Below are 19,038 nucleotides of genomic sequence, written 5' to 3'. Positions count from 1 at the left end.
AGTACCAAAAAAAAAAAAAAATGATGGACAAAAACAGATCATGCTGACATATCCTCAGGGCTCTCCATAAATTTCTGTGAGACTCTTTAAAAAAACTTTGGTGTATTTCATTTTTAAGATCACTAAAACAGAGGGAAAGAATCAGGGAAAGAAGGCCAGCTAGCCAGTCTAATCTGTGTATCAGCCGGATCACCATATCATAACCAATACTGTCCTCCCACTTTTTTAAGTGCTGAGATTAGCATTTATCCTTTTTTATTTTAAGATCAGTATATTAATTTGAGAAACACAAAAAGATCATAACAAAATTAAGGATCACAAATTTACATAAATTATCGAAAATTTCTATCAGGAGAGCCTTCTAAGCTATCAAGTCTCTTATTAGAAGGTAATTTTTAGCCTATAAAGACTACACAAAAAAATGTATGCATAATAATTAAAAAAAATTATAAGTCTCCTTTAATAAGGAGTTAAATTGGCACTGTAAATATACAGCAAAATGATCTTTCAGAAAAATCAAGTCACTGGGGTGACTATGACAGGGAAAAAAGGGAATGCCTAAAACAAACACAAGTGAGTATAGACCCAACTGACAAACCTGAAAAGGTTTCGTTTTATTATATAGTTCTTCATAAAGGAGACGCCACTTATTCGTTTCCTCAGTTAACTCTGCCACTATGTTTTCTTTTCCAGCTTTTCTGTAAGGGGAAATGAAATTTAAAAATACAGTGTATTAGAAAAAATTACTGAGGTTATATGGCAGTCAGGTTCTAAACCTAGATTACCTTGCTTCTTCCTCTTCCAGTTGTTTCTTGAACTCTTCACCTTGTTGCTTGAGTTGGTTCTGCAAGTCAGTTATTGTTTTAAGAGAAGAGACTGTGATTTCTTTAATTTCTGCTTCTTTAAGTGCTGACTTGGTCTGCAGATCTAGAAGCATCCTTGAGTTTGAGAGAAAAGAGTCCACTAAACATTTTATAGCCATTTTAGTAACTTTTCCCTCCTTTTTTACTTAAAAAAACAAAAACAAAAACAAAAACAAAAACAAACGAAACAACTCAAGGAACTCTCCAAAAACCGTACTTTTTTAACTGTGTAAACTCTTAATTTGCAATTGAAGATCACCCAAAGCAAGTCATGAAATTACAATTCCTTGCATCATTTAGTAGCTGGCTGTCAACATTAAATTATCTTAATGGTTCTAACGCTACAAGTGTGGGCAGGTTTTAGTTCTCCCACATACCTTACATATTCTTGATTTGAGGTCTCAGTTGCCAATATCTGATAATGAATGTCCTCTGCACTTTTCTTGGCCTCGGCCACTTTTTCCTGAAGTGATGAGTTCTCCAGCTTAAGATCTTCTATCTCACTAGCTGTTAATGCTTTATAACTTATTAAAAGGAAAATAAAAAGTTGAAGGATTTTTCTAACTACTGTATGCATGATAAATATATAGCTCATTAGTTTATATTTTATACGGTTTAAGGTAACACAAACAAAACCTTATAAACCATGCATTTACACAGGTAAGAATTCAGTATTCTGAGGTCAGTACTAATGAACTTATATGGCATATGCTGTCCATTTAAAGAAAAAACAAATCGAGTGCCTACTATGTGTATGAAGTATACCAAACATGAAAATTACTCCAAAACAAATAAATATATGATCCCTGCACCTATTGTCACAAAGTTTATGGTCTTGTGGGGAAGACAGGGAAATGCCTCTCCAGGTCTTCACAAAAAAATGTGAAAATATATGTATAATAAGATTTGTGTTCTGAAGAAAACTAGAGGGGTGCCTGTGTGGCTTAGTTGGTTAAACATCTGCCTTCGGCTCAGGTCAGGATCTGAGTTCTGGGATGGAGCCCTGCAAAGGGCTCCCTGCCCAGCAGGGAGTCTGCTTTGCCCTCTCCTTCACACCTCCCCCACACTTGTGCGCGCCCGCGCACTCTCTCTCTCATAAATAAGTAAATAAATCTTAAAAAAAAAGAAAAGAAAAGAAAAAGAAAACTAAAGAGCAGAAAGCTGACAAACAGGGGAACGTACTGTTTTTGACGATTCAGAAAAGGCCTTTCTGAGGAATTTATAGTTAGGCTGAGATGTGATAGGTAAAGAAAAATTAGCTAGGATTCAGGTGAAAGTGGTTCAGAGGGAAAAGATGCATATGTACTCTGAGGCAGGCAGAACACAGTGCTAAGAGATGAGACTGGAATGTAATGAAGCAGGGATGCAGGAGCAGATGCTAGAAGCACGAGGCCAGTCATCACTGTGGAGTACATCAGCCCAGGTGAGTGGTAAAGGACGGTTAGACAAGGACTTGGCAATGGAAAGATGTGAAATCTCTTTTGAAGGCAGAATTGCAAATTTCATGAAATAGGTTGGACGTTGGGAGAAAGGGAGAGAAAATGATTAAAGATGACTCTCGGGGTTATGGAATGAGAAGCTGGGAAGAGGGAGATGTCACTGACTGAAATAAAAAGGAATGGGGCGCCTGGGTGGCTCAGTTGGTTAAGCGACTGCCTTCGGCTCAGGTCATGATCCTGGAGTCCCGGGATCGAGTGCCGCATCGGGCTCCCTGCTCGGCAGGGAGTCTGCTTCTCCCTCTGACCCTCCCCCATCTCATGTGCTCTCTCTCTCTCTCTCTCTGTCATTCTCTCTCTCAAATAAATAAATAAATAAAATCTTAAAAAAAAAAAAGAAATAAAAAGGAATGAGGGAAAGGTAGAAAGAGACAAAGAAAATCAAGAGTTGTTTTGGACAGGTTAATGTTACGTGGTAGGGAGATACCTACTTTGAGATGTCAAGTAGGCAGCTGGATATATGGGTATAAAGCTGAAAGAAAAGATCAGGTTTGAAGAAATAAATTTTAATGCTATTAGCATACTGATGGTGAGTGAAGTCATAGAATGGCTAAAAACTTCCCAAGGCACAATTTTTCAAAGTAGCAGGAAAGGAAATCCCTTCACAGGGTTGAAAACAGTACTAAAATATAATTTTTATTTATGCTTGAACATATATAAATAGAAATATATGTACACATATACATTATAGGTACACATATACATTATATGCAGTAGATTATCCATATGGAAAAACAAAAATAAATTTGTTCCCTATATCACTGCACACAGAGAAATCTGGATGGAAAAAAGAAACTTAAAAATAAAAGGTAAATACCTTTATGTTCTTGGGATAGAAAGAAGTTCTTAAACTACACGCAACCATGTTCATATAAAAATCTATAAATTCAAACATTAAAATCAGGACGCCAGGGTGGCTCAGTTGGTTAAGTGTCCCAACTCTTGATTATGTTTTGGGTCATGATCTCAGGGTTGTGGGATCGAGCCCCGCATGGGCTCAGTGGGGAGTCTGCTTCTCTCCCTCTCCCTCTGCCTCTCCCCGCCCCACTTGTGTGTACTCTCTTTCTCAAATAAATAAATCTTAAAAAAAATATTAAAATCAAGAATTGCCATTCATCAGAAGAAACCACAAAGAAAATGAAAAGATAAGCCACACTTTGGTAGAAGATATTTACAACCCATATTGCTGATAAAAACTTTACAATCAGGAAAAGATAGTAATTCTATAGAGAAATGAGTAAAAGTCATATATAAGCTTTTTATAGAAAAGGGGAGGTGGATTATCCCTAGGAAAAAGTCATTTTACACTAAGTACGCTGGTAAAATTTAAGAAATCTAACAAGCTTTGGAGACGAAGTAGATCAATGGCTGCCCGTACAACACTAGTGAAAGTGTAGATTCTCCCTGCCACTTTGTAAAGCAATTTGGCATTAAATTTTAAAGTTGAACATTCACATTTGTAGGACTTCAGAGTAATTCTTATACATGTATACTAGGAGACTACAAGAATATTCCTAAGAATACTATTAATAATAGCAAAAGGTTCTACGAAACTTTTAAAGAGTTACTATCTATTCTTCTCAAACTATTCCAAAAAACATAAGAGGAAGGAAAACTTGCAAATTCATTCTGTGAGGCCAGTATCACCCGAGTACCAAAACCAGATAAAGACACCACACAAAAAAGAAAACTACAGACCATTATCTCTCATAAATATAGGTGCAAAAATCCTCAACAAAATATTAGCAAACTGAATCCAACAATACATTAAAAAAAAAATCAAACACCATGATCAAGTGGGATTTATTCCTGGGATGCAAGGGTGGTTCCACAGTCACAAAACAATCAACATCACATCAGTAAGAGAAAGGATGAAAACCATATGATCATTTCAATTGGAGCAGAAAAATCATTTGACAAAGTACAACATCCATTCATGATAAAAACCCTCTGCAAAGTAGGTCTAGAGGGAACATACCTCAACATAATAAAGGCCTGATATGAAAAACCTACAGCCAACATCATACACAATAGTGAAAAATGGAAAGCTTTTCCCCTAAGGTCAGGAACAAGACAAGGATGTCCACTCCACCACTTTTATTCAACATAGTACTGGAAATCCTAGCCACAGCAGTTAGACAACAAAAAGAAATAAAAGGTATACAAATTGGTAAGGAAGTGAAACTCTATTTAGAAATGACTTGACATTATGTGTAGAAAACCCTAAAGACTCCACCAAAAAACTACTAGAACTGATAAATGAATTCAGTAAAGTAACAGGATACAAAACCAATGTACAGAAATGTGTTGTATTCCTATACACTAATAATGAAGCAGCAGAAAGAGAAATTAATAAAATACCATTTATAATTGTGCCAAAAACATTATCTGGGAATAAACTTAGCCAAAGAAGTCAAAGGCCTATACTCTGAAAACTATAAAACATTGATAGAAAAAATTCAAGACAACACAAAGAAATGGGAAGACATTCTATGCTCATAAGTTGAAAGAACAAATATTGTTAAAATGTCTATACTGCCCAAAGCAATCTACAGATGTAATGCCATGCTTATCGAAATACCAATAGCACTTTTCACAGAAGTAGAACAAACAATCCCAAAATGTGTATGGAACCACAAAGACCTTGAATAGCCAAAACAATCTTGAAAAAGAAAAACAAAACTTGAGGTACCACAATTTCAGATTTCAAGTTATATTACAAAGCGGTAGTAATTAAAACAGCATGGTGCAGGCATAAAAACAGACACATAGATCAATAAAACAACAGAAAATCGGGAAATAAACCCACAATTATACGGTCAATTAATCTTGGACATAGGAGGAAGGAATATACAACGGGAGAAAGACAATTTCTTCAACAAATGGTGTTGGGAAAACTGGAGAGCTACATGCAAAAGAATGAAAGCGGACCACTTTCTTTCACTATACACAAAAATAGACTCAAAATGCATTAAAAACCTTGATGTGAGACCTGAAACCATAAAAATCCTTGAAGAGAGCATAGGCATTAATCTGACACTGGTTGTAGTAATATTTTTCTAGATATTCTCCTGAGGCAAGGGAAATAAAAGCAAAAATAGACTATGCGGACTACATCAGAATACAAGGTTTTGGCACAGTGAAGGAAACAATCAACAAAACTAAAAGGTGGGAGAAGGTATTTGCAAATGACATCAGATGATGGGTAGTATCTAAAATATATAAAGAACAGATACAACTCAATGTCTAAAAAACATATAGTCCAATTTAAAAATGAGCAGAAGACATGAACAGACATTTCTCCAAAGAGATCCAGATGGCCAACAGACACATGAAAAGATGCTCAATATCACTCATCATCAGGGAAACACAAATCAAAACTACAAAAAGATGTCACCTCATACTTATCAGAATGGCTAAAATCAAAAACACAAGAAATAACAAGTGTTTATGAGGATGTTGAGAAAAAGGCACCCTCTTGCACTACTGGTGGGAACGCAAACTGGTGCAGCCACCGTGGAAAACGGTATGGAGGTTCCCCAAAAAATTAAAAATAGAACTACCCTATGACCCAGTAATCACACTACTGGGTATTTTCCCCCTAAATATAAAAGCACTAATTCAAAGGGATACATGCACCCCTATGTTTATAGCAGTATTATCAACAATAGCCAAACTATGAAAGCAGCCCAAGTGTCCACTGATAGATGAATGGATACAGAAGATGTGGTAGATATATACAATGGAATATTATTCAGCCATAAAAAAGAAATGAAATCTTGCTATTTGCAAAAGCATGGATAGAGCCAGAGAATACAATGCTAAGTACACTAAGTCAGAAAAAGAAAAATACCGTATGATTTCACTCATGTGGAATTTAAGAAACAAACAAGCAAAAATAAATAAATAAATAAAAAAGAGAGACACAGAGAGAGATAAACCAAGAAATAGACTCTTAACCACAGAGAATAAACTGATCGTTACCAGAGGGGAGGTGGGTGGGGTGGTGGGGGGGATAGGGGATGGGGATTAAAGAGTATACTTATCATGATGAAAAAAAAAATAAATAAATAAATAAAAAACAAAAGAAATGAAAAGCCACCCAAAAGCCCAAAGTGAGAATGGGTAAATTGTGGTAATATTAATAAAATCAAATATTCTACAGCAATTACTATGAACAAACTATAACCTCAGTCAACAATGTGATTCAATTCTTGAAACATACGTAATGCAGAATATAAAGACAAGTCTCAGGAAATGTCATACAGCATAATGACATTTTTTGGCAAGGTTCAGGAAAAAGGTAAAATTACATAATATATTTGTATGGCTACACATGCTATAAAATTATACACAGGAAAAAAGTGAGGAAATTATTAATGTAGGCTTTAAATGGTGTTATCTATTGGTGGAAAGCAGGCAGATGGGACAGTAGAGGAACTCCTATATAATACCAAGTTGTTGAAATCTTTTGGCTTACTGGTTTGGTTGTCTTACTGGCTCATGCATGTTGATTTTATCTTTATGTTTTATAATTTATGTGTTGTATACCTTTTGTATTTATTAAATATATTAAAATAGATATAAGACAAAGAGACCTCATCCCCAAATGCTCTAAATATAATAAAAATGTTTATATCAATATGCTCTTGGTGTGAGATGCACACAGATTTCTTTAATTATCCCCTGCAATTTGTAGTTCCCCCAAAATAAGCTCTTTTTTTAAAGGGAAAATAATAAGTAGATGGAATAGGAAGTGAGGAAATGGATACAGTAATTATAGAGAAGCTTCTATCAAGACAAGCTACAAAGATGAGTAGAATTTTGGATGAGGGAGGGTGTTGGGATTGAGAGGTGTTCTGGATAGCTGCAGAAGGAAGTGGGGGGGTCAAAGGAGTTAATAAAATTTATATATTTTAAAGATTTTATTTATTTGAGAGAGAGAGAGAGCATGCATGAGTGGGTGGGGTGGGGGAGGGGAGGAAGGGACAGAAAAGGAAGGAGAGGAAGAGAGAAAGAATCCCAAGCAGACTCCACCTTGAGCGTGGAGCCTGAAGCGGGGTTTGATCTCATGACCCTGAGATCATGACGTGAGCTGAAACCAAGAGTCAGATGCTTAACTGACTGAGCCACTCAGACACCCCTAAAATTTAAGTATTTTATATTCATATTTTTAAGATTTATTTATTTATTTGAGAGAGTATGCCAGCAGGGGTAGGGGCAGAGGGAGAGAGAGAGAGACAGCAAGAGAACCAGACTTCCTGCTGAATGCAGGGCTTGATCTCATGACTCTGAGATCATGACCTGAGCCGAAATCAAGAGTTAGACACTTAAATGACTGAGCCACCCAAGTGCCCCTAAAATTTATGTATTTTATTATTATTTATTTATTTATTTAAAGATTTTATTTATTTATTTATTTATTTGACAGAGAGAGAGACACAGCGAGAGAGGGAACACAAGCAGGGGGAGTGGGAGAGGGAGAAGCAGGCTCCCCGCAGAGCAGGGAGCCTGATGCGGGACTCAAGCCCAGGACCCTGGGATCATGACCTGAGCTGAAGGCAGTCGCTTAACCAACTGAGCCACCCAGGCGCCCAAAATTTATGTATTTTAAAGATAAATGCATTAACATGTTTTAATATTGATTGAAACAAATCCACCTGAAAGGTTGAAAAGGACAAATGGAATAATGTCATTGAAGGCTAAAAGACTGGAACACTTCTCCTGTAACAGGTGGGAAGATAGGATGACCAAAATGCAGGTGTGTTTACAGGTTTGGTAACGAGGAGATAAAAGCTTTAGAGTTCTTCATGAGGAAAAAGATGGTGTCAGGAGAGTAAGACAGAAGTGCCAAAGGTTTGGGAGCACATGAAATTTGAAGGGGATGGCAGTAAAGGAAATTTGTATACATAGTAAGATTACCAGGGAACCCTAAATGCCTATTTATGGTTGGTCATTATGGAAGTTAGAGTAATACCAACCACTCTATTTGTGTGATTATTTTTTCAGACTTCACTAAACACTCCTCCCCACTCATATTATATTTCAGAGTGCAGGCTCCCAGTAAAAATACCTTTCAAATTGAGCAGTAACATCTCCAAGGTTTTGCACTGTACTATCATACTTCTCCTGTAAAAGCAGGGTGGCCTGACTGTGAGCAGCATTAGTTTTTTCCAGTTCAGCTTCTTTCCTAAGGAACAATTAAAAGATAAAACACTAATTACAAATCATTATTCTAAGAAAGGGATTAGTATTTACCTTTTGACACTGTGGATCATGTGTCCAATGTCTGCATCTTTGTGTACGCTACTAGATAGCTTAGATTTAACTTTATGATCTGCTTCTAATAGCATGTTTCTTTATGCACTAACTTCTCTTCTGGCTTCATCTTATCTTTCCTGCCCTTATTTTACTATTTTTTATCCTAATTTACTCATTTTAAAATTTTTCTTTCAATATTATATGTACTTACGTAGGTAAAACTTTTTTTTGGAAGAAGATAGGGTAAAAAGACTTTAAAACAATCTTAACTGCAGCAAACAAAACTAAAGAATGTGAAAAATTAGCAGTTAAAAAGCACTCGGATTGAATAAAGTCTCTGCATTTAAACATTTAAGAAACACTAAGTGTCTTTACACTTGGTATTTCTTTGAAAAAAGAGTTTATAGGACTATGTAGACTTATTTTATTTCAGTAATCCACATAATAAATTGTTACTATTCAAAGATTCAATAACTTATTTGGTACATTATTATTCACCTATAGGCTAAGTCAGACAGAGAAAATAAACAACTAATCAAATTCCTTCTATAATGAGTATGGGATTTAAAAAATCTACATGCCAACAGCTGAAAGCAATCACACATAGTAAAGGATTTATGACAAAAATATTCTCTTCCCTGCCCCATAAAAAAATCACTTTCAATTTTCTTAGTTTTTCTCTTATGCCTAAAATTTCCAGGCTGGATGGAACCTTAGAGATCATGTCATTAAAACCCCTTTATTTTGTATCTAATAAAATAGAAAATTAAAGAAATTAGAATTGTCTTGCTTAGAATCACAGAGCTGGTTAGAAGACCCAGCAATAAAATCCTTATCTCCTGAACTCTGTACCCAATTCCTTGAGTTAGAATAAATGATTGTCTCAACCTTCTTTCCTCCCTGAAACTGACATCATCTACTCAGTTTCTTAAAGTGCTCTTCCCTGAGACTGGCTCCAGTATAGAACAATTCCCCCTAATAACACTTTGGTAATGCTCCCCTCCAAAGCAGGCATAAAACCTTTGTGTCCTTTTTATCACTGATCACCACAAGAAAATAGAAAAAGGATTTTAGTAAAAATATCCAAAAGGAGACAGATACATAGTTGTGAGATACATTACAATTCTGTAGACTCATGTATAGTTCTTGGTTCTTTGTTAGAAATATTTTTAGTAAGGAAATCCCAAGGATTCAAATAACATAATTATTTTTAGTTACAACTTGAACTCAAGAATCAACCTGGATATTTTAAATAAATATAGTGGAGAAGGATGCATAATGTAATAAAAATAATATGGAATTAGAATTAAAAAAAAGTCCAAGGGGCACCTGGCTGGCTCAGTCAGTGGAGTATGTGACTCTCAAACTTGAGGTTGTGAGTTCAAGCCCCACAGTGGGCGTGGAGCCTACTTTAAAAGAAGAAAAAAGAAAAGTTTGAGATCTCTTAAATTTCTTATTTTTGAATATTTCCCAGGTTTGGTTATTTTTTTCTCATTTTGCCTTTTTGATTGCTACTTCTGATTACTTGTGCTCCCTCAGAAAAGGTAATTAAAGGTACGACTTATGCTATGTAATCTAATGTACACATGGGCAAAAAAATGGAAATGTTTCTTAATAAAGGGTGGGATTCTCACCTTTTTTTTTTCTTCTTCTAAATCTGTTACTGCTATAATGCTGACATCCAATAATTTTAGATAACATATGAGCAGTAAGGGAACCCCAAATTTTGGTCATTTGTTTATTAACATCCTTTTAAACTTCTGGCCTTAAGAAAAAGAAAGAAGCTATGCTTCTAACTTTGGCTGTCATACTTATTTGCATACACATTCTATGCGTATATTTTACCTCTCTATTCCTCACTTGTAAAATAATTCCAACCTCACTTACTCACATGATTGACCTGAGAATCCTGAGAGAATGTACTGGAAAATACCTTTTAACATCTGAAGTCATATTAAACACGAGGTCTAATATTATTAATACAAACCCTCTCAGCTTCTCTTCTAGGAGTTTTAGTTCTTCAGCTCGAGATTTTGTTTCCTCTTCCAACTGCCTAACTAGCCTTTCAGCTTGTTCCTCCTTTTGCTGTAATTTATCTAGCTCATCCAGTACTTGCTTTAATTCTTCTTCAAAGAGATTCCTCTCTTTCATCATTTCCTCTTGAAAAGAACATAGCTTCTGTTGAAGACTGGAGGACAATTCCTACATCCAAACAGAAAACCACTGAAATAGTATGAAATGGCATCATGAGGCTTTTACTTAAGCACAAAAAAGAAGTACAGGTAATAAAGTATGAATACTAAATTCATGAGCTTCAAAGAAACTTGAAAAATATAGATATCCACCTGCATGTTGTCATGGATTATATCCTGCACCGTGTTAACACTGTGCTAAATGTTATTTCAGTCTTTTTTCTATGCATTGCACACCCACAACACATTCCTTGTAAAACTAAAATTATAATTTACAACTGACTTTCAGCATATATTTTTCTCAGATGATACTATATAAAAAGTATACTATGGGGTGCCTGGGTGGCTCAGTCATTAAGCATCTGCCCTTGGCTCAGGTCATAGTCCCAGGGTCCTGGGATCAAGCCCCACATCGGGCTCCCTGCTCGGCGGGAAGCCTGCTTCTCCATCTCCCACTCCCCCTGCTTGTGTTCCCTCTCTCGCTGTGTCTCTATCTGTCAAATAAATAAATCAAGTCTTAAAAAAAAGTATACTATGATTTTGATAGTATATAAATGTATTTTAAAGTTATATAATATACAAATAAATCACCACTGTGAAAAAATTCTAACATTAAAATAAAGTGAAGAAGACACAAATGGAGAGATAGTCTGTCCTCATGGATTGGAAAAATTAATATTGTTAAAATATCCATACAACCATAGCAATCTATAGATTCTATGCAATCCCTATCAAAATGGGAATTTTCATAGAAATAGAAAAATGCTAAAATTCGTATGGAAACACAAAAGACCCTGAATAACCAAAGTGATCTTGACAAAGAAGAACAAAGTTGGAGGCCTCATGCTTCCTGATTTCAAACTATCTTACAAATCTATAGCACTCAAAACAGTACTGGCATAAAAAGAGACATGTCGAGGGGTGCCTGGGTAGCTCAGTTGGTTAAGCATCTGCCTTCAGCTCAGGTCATGATCCCAGGTTACTGGGATGAAGCCCCACGTAGGGCTCTCTGCTCAGCAGGGAGCCTGCTTCTTCCTCTCCCTCCGCCTGCCTCTCTCTCTCTCTGTCAAATAAATAAAATCTTTAAAAAAAAATGGACAATCGATCAATAGAATAGAATAGAGCCCAGAAACAAACCCACACATTTAGTCAATTAATTTATGATAAAAGAGCTAAAAATATACAATGCGGAAAGAATAGTTTCTTCAATGAATGGTATTGGGAAACTGGAAAACCACAAGCAAAAGAAGGAAGGTGGACCTACTATCTTATACCATAAACAAAAATTAACTCAAAATAGATTAAAGACTTGAATGTAAGACCTGAAACCATAAAACTCATAGACGAAAACAGAGTAAGCAACTTGACATTGATCTTGGTGATGATCTTTTGGATAGTACACCAAAAGCGAAGGCAACAAAAGCAAAAATAAACAAGTGGGACTGTATCAAACTAAAAAGCTTCTGTACAGGAAAGGAAACCACCAGAAATTGAAAATGTAACCTACTAAATGGGAGAAAATATTTGCAAATAATTATCTGATAAGGGGTCAATATCCAAAATATATAAAGAACACTTACAGTTCAAAAGCAAAAAAACCCCAAACAATCTGATTAAAAACTGGGCAGCAGATGTGAATAGACATTTCTCCAAAGACATACAGATAGCCAACAGGTACATGAAAAGATGCTCAACATCACTCATCATCAGGGAAATGCAAATCAAAACCACAATGAGATTCACCTCACATCTGTCAGAATGGTTATTATCAAAAGGAAAATAAACAGGGGTGCCTGGCTGGCTCAGTTGGTAGAGAATGTGACTCTTGATCTTGGGGTCATGAGCTCAAGCCCCATGTTGGGCATAGAGATTCCAAAAAAAAAAAAGGACAAGAAATAGCAAGTGTTGGCAAGGATGTGGAGAAAAGGGAACCACTGTGAACTGTTGGTGGGAGTATCAATTGGTATAGCCACTATGGAAAACAGTATGAATGTTTCTCAGAAAATTAAATATAGAACTGCCATACAATCTAGCAATTCCACTTCTAAGTATCTGAAGAAAATGAAAATACGAACTTGAAAATATATATGCACCCAATGTACATATCTGCATTATTCACAATAGCTAAGATACGGAAAAAACTTAAATATGTACTGATGGATGAATGGATAAAGAAAATGTGGTATATACACAACTGAATATTATTTAGCCATAAAAAAGAAGGAAATCTTGCTATATGTGATGCTATGGATGGACTTTGAGGATACTGTAATAAATAAGTCAAAGAAAAATACTGTATGATCTTATATGTGGAATCTAAAAACAAATAAAAAACCCAGCTACAGAGAACAGATTGGTGGTTGCCAGAGGTGGGCGTGGACAAAATGGGTGAAGTCAAAAGGTATAAACTTCCAGTTATAAAATACTTCAGTTATGGGGATGTAATGTACAGTGGGGTGACTATAGTTAACAATACTGTATTGCATATTTGAAAGTTGCTAAGAGAATAGATCTTAAATGTTCTCCTCAGAAGGAAAAAAATTCTTTAGCTTATCTATGGTGATAGATGCTAACTAGACTTATTGTGGTGATAATTTTGCAATACACACAGGTATTGTGTTGAATACCGGAAACTTATATACTGTTGTATGTCAATTTATACCTCAACCGAAAACAAAAAGAAAAACCTGGTATAGATGTGCCCAGAGCACTTAATGAATGAAAACAGGGCCCTTTGCCTTTAAAAAGAATGTTCACTGTAAATAAGCATTCTCTCCATCTTTACACTCCTAACAATGCATTTAGGAGACACATCTCTTAGATACTAAGATACAAAAAAACATTTGGAGGTCTGCCAACAATAAATGCAGTTGCGGGACTGGATGGCAAAAAAAATAACAAAAAACAAAAAGAACCCAAGTAAAGTGAAAATTGCCTCTGATTATACCCCACCCCAATCTTAGTTTTCTCACTATAGAGATAACCACTAGTTTGGTATATATGCCTTCTGGTCTTTTTCTATACACTTATGTACTTAAAACACACACACACACACACACACACACATACATAAATAATATAAGCTACATATGTAAAGGTCATTTAAAAAAATCCTAAAAATAGTTTTTGAGATCTTTAAGTCAGTATATATAAATCTACTTAATTCCTTCAGTGTTGCAGGTTGCCCAACAATATAGTATTTCCTATCTGTGCATTTGAGTACCTATTTGCTCCACTCTCATTAACATGTTATATATTATCAAATGTTTTAATTTGTACTAATCTTGTAAGGGAAAAACAATTATCTCAATTTCTTTATTACTAAGGTAGAGCATCTTTTGATCTTTATAGATTATCTGAATTTCTACTTCTGAGAATGATGATGAATTTTTTTTTAGTGAACTGTTTTTCTCACCAATATGTACATTATTCTTTATGTAATCCAGATTTTTAAAAACTGTCACTTTTGTTTCACATGCATTTAGACACTATTTTATAACATAACTGTAAATGCCCAAGTAGTAATCTAACACAAGAATGTGCAAGAAAAAAATATATATTTTTAAGATTTTATTTTTATTTTAAGATTTTATTTTTAACTAATCTCTATACCCAACGTAGGGCTGGAACTCACAACCCTGAGATCAAGAGTCATATGCTCTACCGACTAAGCCAACCAGGCATCCTACAAGAAAATATTTTTAAATAGTTTTCTTATTTTGGTTCATCAGTTGCTTATAATTTTTTCACATTATCAATCACCCTGTCATGAACATCTCTGCAGATAAATCTGTAGCATAGACAGGACTATTTACGCAGGATAAGATGCTAAAAATAGAATTGTCAGAGTGAAGGACATATACAATTGAAAGGTTTTCTGATATACATGGAAATGAATGACATACAATAAGCACAAGTTGTTTTCTTTTTTTATATTGTAGTAAACTACCTTCTCTTGTTGCAGAAGTGAATCAGTCTGTAATTCTTTTTGTTGTAGCTTTTCATGTTCCTGTTTTTCAAGAGTAAGTTTCTCCTTTAAGTTTTGCATTTCAGAATTTAGAGTTTCATCCTGTACTCTATCCCTGTTGACAAGATCTTCTATAAAAGTGAAAAATGCTGAAATTAGATACTAACTTTGAGAAACTGGATTTCCATATTTTTTGTTATTAGCATGTTACACAGATCAAGTATTTCGAAAGAAATAAAGCCAAAACATAACTCTGAGGTTCGTATCATTTTATATATATAATATAGTATATATTCTATTGTACATAATAAAACCTCGAACCCTGGTTCTGTATCTTCTCATTTTAAATGGCCACCCAATGGGGAAGTCAAGAACTGCACCACTATATATATTTCAATGAAGACAAGCAATATATTGAAATAAACAGAGAACAAACATTATAAAAGATAAAAATTCCCATATAGAGAACAGGATTTTTATGTTGTTTACATAATTATTAAAAAATGTTTTCATATAGCAGTACTTTCCTTAAATATTGTACATATTATCTAAATACCTTTTTCTTTTTCGAGCAGCTGACACTTAGCATTCAGGTCTTCTACTTGTTTAGAAAGTAAAACAACATTTTCCTCAAGAGACTGCTTAAGGCTTACAACTTCATGATTCTTTTCTTTCAAATTTTCTTCTAACTGGGCAATATCTAGCTTGTATTTTTCCACTTGATCTGATGCACAACTGCATTAAAACAAATTATTTTGAAGAGCACATAATTTAGGCACAGAGAAAATTAAATGAAAAAGGATGAAATGATGTATTCATCACTATTCAACAAAATAAGGTCCAATTAGAAACTACTATTCATATTACCTAATTTCTTCGATGTATTCTAAGAGTTTTTCTGTTTCGGATTTTTCATCAATCTTTTCCTTCTCTATCGAAACACTGAAAAAAATGGCATATATGAATATGTACAATAGTCACACATAATGCTTAATCTGTACCAAATAATGCCGTATCAGATAGGCTGTCTCTAGAGTCCAAATTCTTCTTTTTTTTAGTGTGTGTGGGTGTTTTGAAGATTTTATTTTTAAATAATCTCTACACCCAATGTGGGGCTCAAACTTACAACCTTGAGATCAAGAGTCGCATGCTCTACCGTAGCATCCAAATTCTTAACCATCATTTTATGTGACCTCTCAAATTGACAATTTAAAATATACAAATAGGAAACTGAAGTTTTGTTTTTTTTTTAAGTTTTCCAAATAAATTCTGATAAAAGGGTTATGATGATAAGAATTATCACCTATAAAATCCTGAGTGTTAGAAATGATCTTTCTTGTAGCTTTCCTGGCTTCCCTACCCACCGCACATACAAAATAGCATTTTGTTGCTATAAAGCCTTGTTTTAGGTTGCCTTTCTTCTAATTACTCATGTGTTTACCTCCTCCAAATAATTCAAACAATGAGCAAAAAACTTAAATAGACGCCTTATAAAAGGATTTATATGAATGGTCAGTGAGCACAGAAAGAGAAGCTTGACCCTTATACTAACAAAATGACAAATGAGACACTACTTCCTACCTACTAGAAGGGCCAAAATCAAATAGACTGACAATATCAAACCTTGGAGAGGAAGTGGAACAACTGGAACTATCATACGCTGCTAAGTGCAACTGTAAAATGCGACAACCACTTTTGAGTTTTTAACACATTATACATATACTACACTACCCTATGATCCAGGAATTCTAATCCTAGATGTTAATTCAAGAGAAATAAAAACTTATGTCCAGAAAAAGACATGCAGAGCAGTCTTATTCACAACAGTCAGAAACTGAAAACCCAAATGATGATCAACAGAGAAATAGTAAACAAATGGAGCTAAATTCAAGTAGTGGAATACTACTCAGAAATAGAGGAACAAATTATAATACAACAGCTTAGATGAATCTCAAAACATTATGTTAAACAAAAGAAGACATACATGCACATACTGTGATAACCATCCCCCCAAAAGGCTGAACTAATTATGATGATGGAAGTTAGAAAGTGGCTTCAGGGGTTGGGGGACATCACAATGGGGAAGGGCAGGGGAGCAGGAAGGGGCAGGAAGGAATTTTCTGGAAGGATGGCAATGTTCTCTATCTTGTTTGGGTGGTGATTACAGAGGTGATTACAATTGTCAAAAGTTATCAAACTGAATACTTACGCTCAGTATATTTTTTTGTAGGTAAGTTACAGCTCAGTAATAAAAAGAAGGCTAGGATTTGCATTAATCACAGCTTCCTATACCAATATTCCTCTATTTTGGTCTACCATCTCCATAAGATGGTGCTACTACAAAGATTATGAAGCCTTTCCTCATCATTTATACAGAAGATGGACAAAATTAAAACAGTCATACATCTTTTCAGCATAAAATGTTTGGGAATCATCAGGGCTCCATTGAAGAAGAGAAATAGGGCAAGCAGGGATCAATGACATAAGCGAAGGAAGGTTCAGTCTCAGTAGACAAGAGCAAGGTGAGAGGTAAATCAAGAATTAGTTACACTTAATTTCTTTTTTAGTCACTCACAGTTTCCCCTCAAGTTGTGCTATTTTCCCCTGAGACTCCTCAAGATTCTTCTGAGTGACCTGCAGCTTCACCTCCATGCCATCTTGTTTAGCCATCATACTCTACACAACAGAAATATCTGTTTTAGGGAATGAGAGATTGTTCAGACCGCCAGATCCAGACACAGCAAACTCACCAAAGATATCACTCACCCTCATCTTTGTTTCTCTTTTGTTTCTAAGTTTCATTAACTCGAGGCTTAGAATTCTCATAGTCTTCTGGTTACTATCTTCAGAAAACTAAGTACAAGAAACATAAAAAATTTAGAAATATTTTCTACTAGGTCCTACATAAAAAAATCACAGAAATATTGATTATTCTTTTACTGGAACTATTATTTACTTACATTATACTCTGGTAGAGAAAATAGGCTTTGACCACACCAGAATTACTGATTTTATGCTATTACTATTCTTGTTCCTCTTCTTGATTAATATGACTTTCTGGTTTATTTATTTAATTTTTGGGGAAGGTTTTATTTTTAAGTAATCTCCACCCAATGTGGGGCTTGAACTCACAACCCCGAGATCTGGAGTTGCATGCTCTACAGATTGAGCCAGCCAGGTGCCCTTTTCTGGTTTATTTTTCAGAGCAGCTTGGGTGGTCACCTACCTCTGCATGCTGAAGAGTCCACTGCAAGCCTCTATAACAAGCTTCTTGGGGAGGATTCTGTCAAGTGTGCTTGCTTAGCAAAATGCATCTGAATTGCCTGATCTCTTTGGAAATATGTAGGCTATAGGGTCCATCCCAGGCCTACCAAATCAGAATCTCCCTCAGTGGGACCCAGGAATCTGCTCCCTGCCCCAAGCTTGATTCTTATGCACCCTCGCTCCCTTTGTAATCAAAGAGCTCAGCACATTACAGGCCCTGAATAAGTGACTGTTATCGAACTGAACAGTGATTTACAGCCTCCTCCTACTTCAGACAAAAGCAGATGACCATGTTATGTCCTTTAAGATCTATTAGTATATTAATATTAATAAACAAAATTTATCTATTAAACATATTTAGTCCACAAATTTATTCATTTACCACTTCATTTCCAAAAGGATTTGAGATGGAAGCCTGCTGTTATGATATTATTTATTTCAGAGAAAGATCTTTAAAGTGACCTCTAGGTGTAAATTTTGCAGGTTTTATTAGTGGCCTTATTTATTGGGGGTAACTCTGAAGAAGGGTGACAAAATATCAGACATTAAAACAAAAGCAACTTGTTTGTTTATCCCCTCTTATACCATAATAAAAAAGGTACCATAATAAAAAAGATAATAATTCTTTTTGGAAGCAGCTTAACATTTAAGGTACATTTGGTGAAGGGGAAAGACTAAACTAGAGCCTAAAATTCCCAAACAACTATATAGGAAAAAAAAAACAACATGTTTTTAATTTATTCAATTGTAAGTATTATTATCAGGTTCAAATACCTTTGATTTTAGTAGCTCATTAGTCCTGGTTAACTCAATAAGCTGTTTTTCTAGTGAAGCATTACTTGCAGAGAGAGATGTTTTCTCCCTGACTGTAGCATTTAGCTTGGCCTCCATTTTCTCCAACTCAGCTTCCAGATCCTGGATCTGCTTGTCCTGAGCACCACGTTCCTGCAGAAGAACACGAATCTGGACAGAAACAAGGTGATAAATGAATGAAT

At 35.1% G+C, this 19,038-nt stretch overlaps 1 protein-coding gene across 2 annotated transcripts in view; it reads right to left on the bottom strand.

The window, feature by feature from the left end:
* HMMR (hyaluronan mediated motility receptor) overlaps nucleotides 1-19,038 on the bottom strand; it is a 36,383-nt gene that overhangs the window by 7,792 nt on the left and 9,553 nt on the right. For both annotated transcript variants that reach the window (XM_035013785.1, XM_035013783.1), the window contains exons 5-15: nucleotides 18,818-19,006; nucleotides 17,546-17,632; nucleotides 17,355-17,455; nucleotides 15,647-15,721; nucleotides 15,336-15,514; nucleotides 14,762-14,910; nucleotides 10,608-10,822; nucleotides 8,433-8,549; nucleotides 1,241-1,387; nucleotides 786-938; nucleotides 599-698 (exon numbers count right to left, since the gene is read on the bottom strand). In XM_035013785.1, coding sequence (XP_034869676.1) covers nucleotides 599-698; nucleotides 786-938; nucleotides 1,241-1,387; nucleotides 8,433-8,549; nucleotides 10,608-10,822; nucleotides 14,762-14,910; nucleotides 15,336-15,514; nucleotides 15,647-15,721; nucleotides 17,355-17,455; nucleotides 17,546-17,632; nucleotides 18,818-19,006 — 1,512 coding nt within the window. The remainder of the gene's footprint in view (nucleotides 1-598; nucleotides 699-785; nucleotides 939-1,240; nucleotides 1,388-8,432; nucleotides 8,550-10,607; nucleotides 10,823-14,761; nucleotides 14,911-15,335; nucleotides 15,515-15,646; nucleotides 15,722-17,354; nucleotides 17,456-17,545; nucleotides 17,633-18,817; nucleotides 19,007-19,038) is intronic.

This window comes from Mirounga leonina, unplaced genomic scaffold (genome assembly GCF_011800145.1).
Source record: "Mirounga leonina isolate KUSES-001 unplaced genomic scaffold, KU_Mleo_1.0 Mir_104, whole genome shotgun sequence".
NCBI lineage: Eukaryota > Metazoa > Chordata > Mammalia > Carnivora > Phocidae > Mirounga > Mirounga leonina.
The sequence above is the reverse complement of the archived record's forward strand: the minus strand, read 5'-3'. Positions and strand labels throughout refer to the sequence as shown.